This window comes from Rhineura floridana, chromosome 11, assembly GCF_030035675.1.
Source record: "Rhineura floridana isolate rRhiFlo1 chromosome 11, rRhiFlo1.hap2, whole genome shotgun sequence".
NCBI classification, from domain to species: domain Eukaryota; kingdom Metazoa; phylum Chordata; class Lepidosauria; order Squamata; family Rhineuridae; genus Rhineura; species Rhineura floridana.
In genome coordinates this window covers 37,538,792-37,548,094 of record NC_084490.1, presented here as the reverse complement: position 1 = coordinate 37,548,094, position 9,303 = coordinate 37,538,792, and the positions used below count along the sequence as shown (strand labels likewise).

Genomic DNA, 9,303 nt, shown 5'->3' with positions numbered 1-9,303 from the left:
AAACTTGTCTCCTCCAGATGGAACCCAAATGGAACACATCAGAGATTCCACATAATAATATAATCATTTTAGAGGTAAATATTTTTGTATCTGTCATACTAGCCTTTCATCTCCATCTGCTATATTTGGTGAGAGTACTTCATTGTTGTGACATGCGAGTTTTAAATGGTTCATATACACCATCTAACTCTATTGCTTTCTTGGTAAACGATGGGACTGGCCAATGGAAAGCGGAAGGTGTGCTTCAGAAATCTGTTTGATCTGTGTCCAGACTTATCAGACCAATGGAATTTACTGAATCTGTTTTCTTCTTTTAGCACGTCGGTCTCATGGCTTATGAGGGAAGTAGTGGATTTGGCAGGTATGCATACGACACATGAAGTTACAAATTTTACTAGGACAAATAATGTTGGAATTTTTGGAATATCAGGAATAACATTTTGGACCTTGTATAATAGTTCTCCACGACTATGTGTTCAGAGAGGAGATATTGTATTAATTATTGTATTTAGTAGAGTTACATTTCTCCCTTCTTCCACACTGTAACTGAAGGTGGCTTACATGGAATTGTCAGGTGATCTGCCATCTAAGCACTGAATAGACCCAGACCTGCTTAGCTTCATTATAAACCCTCAAACTGTGCTCTGGTACAACAGTAAAACTGCTGTGAATGTATCAATATTTTTAATTTCTTAAATTCATTGCAGAACTGAGAAATCTCACAGAGGTTTCAAAAATCAGTAATGTCAAACAGCCACCTTAAATCTAAATGTTCTGATTAAACTGGGATAAGAGCTCCCAGCATTAATTTTTTTCAAGATCATCTGGAAACGTGCAGTCTATAAAACTTCCAATCATTGACTAAGCACAGCTGTCTGTTTTCATTCACAGCTCCATTCATACAATATCAGTCCCTCTTAATTAAAAAGTTTCAGGAAATCTTATTAGTCTGCAGGTGACCTGCATGAATCAGTGATTTTGTTCTGGAGGAAAAACCATAGGAAGTTTACCTCCTGATTGCAGAATGTCTATTAACCATTACAAAATGAAAACTTGAGTAACAGTTTTCACAACAATCTGGGTATGCCTGTGTTCAGTTCAGAGAATTTGACTGGATGTGTAGCTCAGCATAATCTAGGGTGATTTTTTGAAATGCATATTTTTGCCCATAGAGACTCTAGTGAAAACATTCAAAAGATACAGACACAGCCTTTTCTTTGTAGCCAGAGTGAAGGGACTGAATAAGATGCCCAGTCACCAGTAACCTCTTCCATTCTGTGTCACTATCTGTATCTGTTGTACAAGTTCCAGTTATACCATTTTAAGTTCATTTCATTCTGCATATGTCCATCTAGTGTAGATATGGCAAACCTATGGCCCTGCAGATGTTACTGGGCTCCCACTCTCATCAGCTCCAGCCAACATGGCCAGCATGATGGCAGTTGTAGTCCAACACCTGGAGAGAGGCAAGTTCCTCACTGCTGATCAAGTCATCTCCCGTCATCTCCCGTCATCTCACTCTCATCGCCACAATGTACCTTACTACTTGTTGGATCAACCTGTTTTTCTATGATTAGTAACCTTGTTTTATGTGATCAGGGTCCTGGAGCGTCTTCTCTACAAGGAAAGGCTACATTGTTTTTATCTTTCATATGACTTACTTGTTGAACATTCATCCTAATTTGCTTGCAGAGAGCTTACTTGTGGGCTAAATTATATCTAGTTTTTATTGAGCATCCTTTCTGATTTGTTTGCTGGGAGGTTACATGACAATGAACATTCACCCTGAATTATCCCAATTTGCTTGCAGGGTGTTTATACATCTTCTCATCAGTCAGTCAGTCACCTCACTTTTCAGTGCATTTCCCTGTACTTTTTAACAGTAGAAATATGTTTTTTTTAAAAAAATGGACTTGTTGGATTACTGTGACAGAGTGCTTTACTCCACTTTTATTGTGCAAACCTAAATTTCCTGGTATGATTTGAATATCTCCTGCAACATATTGGCCATCTGGGGGCACCCTAAGATAGTGGTTTATAAACGTAACATTTCAAGAAGAAAGCGGCTAGATAAAAGATTTGATCTTTTATAATCAGCACTGTGCTGAAAACCTCTCCTACTTTTAAAAATCATACTCCAGCAATTAATGAGTCAGGAAATTACATTTGAAAAATGTTCAAATTGAGAATTTTGATTAAATTCTCATGGGTGGGGAGAAAGGTTGTGTTGCTGTTCTGCTTACTTTACTTTTGAGGTGGCCAAGAGGTGTCTGTGAATGGCCTTTCATTCATCTATCTATAAATCATGTATCTTCCCAGGGTACCTGTACTTACAGGAAAGCCCAACCAAAGGCGCTGTGGGGTTTTGAGGAAGAGGGGGCTGGGAAGTCTGCATACCTCCATGAGGTGACTATACGATGGAAGAGGACATTCGCTCAGAAACCCATAACCCACCTCATAAGTAAGGTCAGTGTGGACTCTGCTAAAATAAAATAGAAAATAGTTTCTCAAGTGTCATGAGAAGGAAGAAGGGGAAAAATTGAGCTGAGATGGTTTTAAAATGGGATTAGATATCATAGAGTATCAATGACTATTAGTCACAATGGCTATGAAAATGTTAGAGGCAGTATGGGTTATAGTCAGTGCTAGTTCTACTCAGAGTAAACCCATTGAAATTAGTGGGCATGACTAACTTGGGTTTATTAATTTCAGTGGGTCCACTATAAGTAGAACTTACGTGGATACAACCCCATGTCTCTGAGTGAGAAGAGTGCTCTTGTGCTCAGGTCCTTGCCTGCAGGCATCTGGTTGGCCACTGTGAGAACAGGATGCTGAACTAGATGGGCCTTTCACCTGATTCAGCAGGGCTCTTTGCATGTTGTTATTTTCATGGTTCAGAAAGGCAGTAGGTTACTGAAAGCAAGCTGCTGGAGAGCAATAAGAGGAGGTGGCGATTGCCCCCATGCCCTGCTTAATGGCTTCTCAATGGTGGAGAACTGGCAGGCATAGGATGTTGGACTAGGGCTGCAACCCTATGCCAAATTACGTGGAAATAAGCTCTACTGAATTCAATGGGACATTTCTCAGCAGGTATATACAGGACAGGAATGTTCATGGACCTTCATTCTGATGAAGCTGGCCTCTTATGTTCTTATGGCATTGTTGCAGTTGTTGCTTAGAAAGCTTTCTCTTGATCTGAACTTGTCTACTTCCCCTTATTCGCTGCCCATTGTCCATGTCCATTGTTCTGTGGATTGTCAGACTGGGGGAAAGACTAAAACAGGAGCCCCTGCACTTTACTAATGCTGAATAAATACGTAGTAGTAATGATAGTAAAGCTAGTGTTGTTAGCAGAGCTTGGCAGAGTTGCTTGTTTGAACTACAACTCCCATCAGCCCCAGCCAGCATGGCCACTGGATTAGGCTGATGGGAGTTGTGGTTCATTTTGTTAATCCTTTCTCTAGATCTTGAGAGATGAAGTAGACCCTGCAAGATATCCAAATATTTCCTTGGAACATTTACATTTATTAGGAACTTGGGTTACTTAAATGCAAAAGAATTACCTAGAGAGGTAGTGGGCTCTCTGGCACTGGAGGCGTTCAAGAGGCAGCTGGACAGCCATCTGTCGGGAATGCTTTGATTTGGATTCCTGCATTGAGCAGGGGGTTGGACTCGATGGCCTTGTAGGCCCCTTCCAACTCTACTATTCTATGATTCTATGAAAGCAGGATCTGGAGTAGGGTGGGAAGTTCTGGCTGCAATTCTACACACAGCTAGCTGGGAGTAAGTCCCATTGAACTCAGTAGGGCTTACTTCTGATTAGCAGAATAAAGTACATTTTTATATGTAATTAGGGGGGGAAAGGGTGTTGTCTCTAATTTTTGAACTCTCTTTCTGAGCTAAAGTCCTAGCATCCACATCATATTTTGAAGACTCTCCTGGGTTTGTTTGGGTGTGTTTTAACCCTGCAAATAAGAAACTCATGACAGCAGGCAGAGATTTGGCTTAAGGGCTTCCTCACTCTTGTGTCCCTTGTAGGGAGATCACTTTTATTGGGAGTATTTAAAGTGGCATTTTCAATCAATAGCTTTGAAGATGTGCAGTCTATTCTGAAAATTCTACCACTTCATGCCCACATTATTCTGCTGTATGTGTGTAGCCAGTGACTGGATCTACATATACAGTAACATGATGTGCAGTACAACTGACTGCAGATCAGAGATCACTTTTTTAAAGGTTCCCTTATATATATTTTGAAGGTGAAGACCAGTTGCAAAAGTTGCAAATGAAAAATGCAGTTCTGTCCTGAACTCTAGCTTAGCTGAAGTTTGTTGTGTGTTGCCTTGTATATTCACCATGATGTATGTATGTATGTAAGTAAGTAAATAAATAAGAAACTACTATGTAAATATACACGAAACTAGCATATCCATGAGAGCAGTGGCTATGGCCACATCTGCTCTATAAATATGAAGAAGTGTTATACCACTTTAAACAACCATGGCTTTCCCCAAAGAATTCTGGAACCTGTCGTTTGTAAAGTTGTTAGGAGACCCATTTTCATCTCACAGAGCCACAATTCCTAGAGTTCCCTGGAAAGAGGGATTAATGGTTAAACCTGGTAAGTATAGGTCTGTGAGAGGCATAGGGATCACTTGACATCTCTCAGTATCCTTAACAAACTATAGTTCCCGGGATACTTTCCTGGGAAGCCATGGCTGCTTAAAGTCGTACAGCATAGATGGGGGCTATCTCTCATCAGGGTGCAATACATTTAATTGTATGGACAGATTGCATTTTGAAATACAAAAATGTGGCAGAACATTCATGTGGCCACTTGCATTACTAAGTGGAACAGCACAAAGAGGACCACACTGGATGCCCTTGGTGACTGTCAACCTTAGTCTCAAGAATCAATCGGTGGAAACATGGTGGGTAGGTGGGGGTCCTGGCTTCAAAGTCTGCTATCATTCTTCAAATTGTATTTCAGAATGACCTTGAGATTCATCAGCAAACAGAAATGGGGAAAAATCAGTCAAGCCCGACAGCATTCATCCTTCTTGGATTTGGCAATCTCGTTGGATTGCGAATTCTTCTCTTTGTATTGTTCCTTGCCATCTATGCTTTGTCTCTTGTTGGGAACCTCCTAATTGTTTTTCTAGTTGTGGTTGACCAGCATCTTCATACCCCCATGTATTTCTTCCTGATGAACTTATCTTGCTTGGAGACCTGCTACATTTCAACCATCCTTCCAAGGATGCTGGCCAGTTTCCTCACTGGGAATAGGTCCATATCTATTACAGGATGCCTCGCACAATACTACTTCTTTGGTTTCTGTGCAGCCACGGAATGCTATCTTCTGGCAATGATGTCTTATGATCGATATTTGGCAATATGTAAACCTCTGCGCTACACTTCCATTATGAATGTTAGACTCTGCATCCAGTTAGCATTCACATCTTGGATGAGCGGCTTGGTGACCAACACTATAATTACCTCTTTTATGCTACAGCTCACATTCTGTGGACCCAATGTAATTGATCATTTCTTCTGCGATATATATCCAGTGGCAAACATCTCCTGTAGCAATACCCACCTAGTAAAACTTGCAACTTTTATTCTAGGGCTCATGGGAACAGGCCCCCCTTTTCTTCTAACATTAGCTTCTTATGTCTGCATTATTCTTACTGTGTTGAAAATTAAATCCAAAGCCGCACAACAAAAGGCCTTTGCCACGTGCTCTTCCCATCTGATTGTTGTGACACTTTTCTATGGGTCAATATTCCTTGTTTATATAGTTCCTGAAACAGAAACACTGAATGAATTGCACAAAACCTTCTCACTCTTCTACACTGTCCTGACACCCACACTCAACCCCCTGATATACAGTTTGAGAAACAGAGAGGTGAAGGAAGCTCTGCTCAAATCTGTCGGAAAATTCAGCAGCAGGGTTTCGTAGCTTCATGATGCCTTGATAAATCTAGTGAAATGTACAGAACATGGACACAGTGTTGAGAAAGGTTTTGGCATCAACTGGAATGCTTGTGACTAATGTGCAGAATTAACTTTCCCCTTCCCCGGTTGCTGTGATGCAATTCTCAGCAGAGTTGACTTTTCAAACTGTGTGTTGAAATGCATATTTTGGAAGAAAATATATATTTAAATCTGTTTTGCAATGCTTTTATTTAAGAAAAATATTTTGTTAAATAACATGGAACTGGAACAAATCATGAACAAAAACAAATTCCATGATTTGCTCCAGTTACATATTCAAGAGTGAGATAGACCAAAAACAGAACAATTAACCTATCCCTGGCCATTGAGTAATAATTAGATCCATGGTTTTATATAGTAAGATCATTTTCATGGTATTTTCAACAAACAAGAACATGCAAACAAACTAACAATGGATAGATGCACATTGTTTATAGGCTGTTCAGCTGATACAAAGATACTTATTGATAATAATAAACAGATTGCTAACCCTCTTGACAGATCCATGTTTTTTAATTTTTTTACAGGTGCTGCTGATGTAACAAAAGCAAAACAAGTGGGTGCTTGTTTTGCTGTATCCCCACCCGACAGAGGTGGCAGTCAGAAGGGGTGGAATGAGGACATATTTTCTGTTTCCTACTCTCCTGAAACTTTGGCAACTGTGCTCCATAGTGCTAAAGGTTTCAGGACTGCCTGCCATGCATGAATCCAAACACATTCTTAGTAATAGTGCAGGGTAGGAGGTTTGGGGACCAGCTCTAATCTCCTGTCCGGGACTGCATAAACTCTCAGAGACTTTAACAGAGCCATTCTCTCCCCTTCTGTTTTTTTTCTGCCAAGACTCAGCTGTCAGCAATAAGTTCAGAGCTGTAGGAAGCATCAGACACAAACCTTGTATTGAATGTTCTGGAGTATGTGTGGGAAGTTCTCAAAGATCAGGGTTACACATGATGCTTGTTTCTTCATTTTTTTTTTGTAAGTGAACATCTGATTTTTTAATTTTTATTATTTTTTTAGGAAAGATCTCGAGATTATTTTTGACTTAATCTGAGGTGATCTTGAGAAAGCTCAGCCATATCTTCTTCTGGATTCAGACAGAAGACGTGGTTCACCTGGTGGGGTACAACCACTATGCCATCTTCCCAACAGGTGGGTCACTATAGTTTACTAGGAAGGAATGCCACGTGGGCTCTGCTGGTGCATTTGCACCATGCCAGCCTACCCTCCACTTCACCCCTCTCTCTTCTGGTAAACAACAGCAACCCGCCAGAGGGGAAGCTAATATAGTGTCTCTACCCCACCTGGCAACTTCCACTTCTGGAAGGGAGTTTTCAGGAAAAGAAAGCAAAAATGACACAGTTTACATGAGGGGTGGCTGAATGTTTTAGAAGCCAGATTCACCCTTGGCTAATCCTCCGAGGGCCACATTCAAGCAATGGGTGTGGTCAGATTAGATATACCTACCCCTCACTCTCATGCACATCCACAGAGGCACACAGCCCCCCCCTCCATTCTGATTAGCTGAAGAGTGGGTTTTTCATCTCATCTCTGTTCATCAAATGATCCATCTGTTGACTGTGAAGGGGGTTATTTACATCTTTATCAGGTTGAACCCATCCAACTGCTGTGTGTACTTTAATGGTTGTAGCTAACTAAGTTATACTCATTGATATCAAACAACCCAAGTTATCATACCAATTTCAGTGGGTCTACCCAGAGTATGACTAATATTGGATACAACCTTAAATTTCTTGTCCTTTTGCCACCAAAAATTAGCGTCTTGGGGAATGGCATAAACAACTGCTTGGGTGCTGAAAGCCCCCAAAACTGTGGGTGAGCCACCTGATTAAGAACCCTCTGTGAGTTGAAGGCAGTCTGAAGCAAAGCACTTCTCCTACTCATTGAGTTTCCCCGCATGATTTAAAACAGCAGTTGTGCAGGGTTTTAAATAGCGTTTAGACCTTCTCAGAGTAGAGAAGGCTCTCCACTTTAGACCTTTGCCATCAAACATGTGGAGAGTTCCAAACTGTGTACAGATGATGCACTTGAGGGGGTGGGACTTGGCAATGCATCCTGTTTATCATTATACATTTCCTTCCATGCCAGGTGATTGAGCATCTAAACACGACTAGAGAAGAGTGAAATCCAATGAATAGCTAAATTCTGATCCATACATTAGTCTGGGAGGTGTAGATCAGTTCAGCTTATACTGGAATTTGCAAAGATCCGATTCCTCAGGCATCCCTAATAGACACAAATGGCATTTGTCATGAAATTCCCAAGGGCAGTCTGAATTGCCTTCCATGTGTGCCTTTCACATCACTGATTGTGCTCTTATTCATACCCATCTTGTAGCTAATCAAACTCTGTCATTAAGTCGCAACCGTATAAAGTTAAACACATACACACATAATAGACAGGTACATGAGAGGTGCCATTTATTGAAGCTCTCAGGGATGGGCTTCAAAGTTGCTGTCACTGTTTCTAGTGTTATAGGATTGGGGGTAGGTCTGGATGATGGCTTTGGGTCCCCTCCAAGCCTGTAATTCTGTACCTGTAAGGTTGGAACATGTAGCAGAAGGAACCATTAAACTGGTCAAGCCAGTCACTTGGTTAAGTTAATGTCCCTGCCCATCTCTGGTAAGCTTTCTATCTGCAGGACTAAAGAGTTGTCCATGTTGCCATAGGACCAAGTGGCTGGTGATGCTCTTTCAAGAGGGGATAGGTGTTCCCCCCCCATCTGCACTCCATCTTGTATAGTCCAGGAGCCAACCTTGGCTAGTCTGATCTGGACCTGGGAACTGGGAAGACACAAAGGCTTGACTTGTTCTCTGTGCTGAATTCAAAACTGTGTTTTTGGGGACTCTCCTTAGAAACCTAATGGAAAGCAGGATCTGTTGCAGTGTTAATGCTGTGAGTCCTTCCATCTTATCCTCAGATTATATATATGCATGTGTAAATAAATCCATATATCCCAAAGAGAACACAGTCTCCTGTAACCTTTATTCCAAGGAAACCGAACCATGGGTAAGCACTGGAACCCCTGAAATCTTTCACCATTGGAGACTGGAGTGTGAACAAGACTAGATTCATGGTAATTTTACCACATTGTTTAACAAAGGCTTTATCCATGTGAAAATTATGTGTACATGTGTATGTGTACATTTATGTTTAATGAAATAAACATATGCAGAAACATTTTCACCATCTTATTCATCTTTGCCTCCCTCAATAACTGCAGAGATAAGACCCTTGGGTTTTAACAGGGTTCCTTCCCAAGTTTCCTGAATTTTCTTACCCAAAAGGAAT

The 9,303-nt window shown here is 40.9% G+C and overlaps 1 protein-coding gene across 1 annotated transcript; it reads left to right on the top strand.

The window, feature by feature from the left end:
- The first annotated feature begins 292 nt into the window (after positions 1 to 292).
- Positions 293 to 6,042, top strand: LOC133366241 (olfactory receptor 10A7-like). Its single transcript, XM_061589112.1, has 2 exons — positions 293 to 361; positions 4,991 to 6,042. The coding sequence occupies exon 2, from the start codon at positions 5,021 to 5,023 to the stop codon at positions 5,957 to 5,959; it is 939 nt and encodes a 312-aa protein (XP_061445096.1). The 5' UTR covers positions 293 to 361; positions 4,991 to 5,020; the 3' UTR covers positions 5,960 to 6,042.
- Positions 6,043 to 9,303: the final 3,261 nt, after the last annotated feature.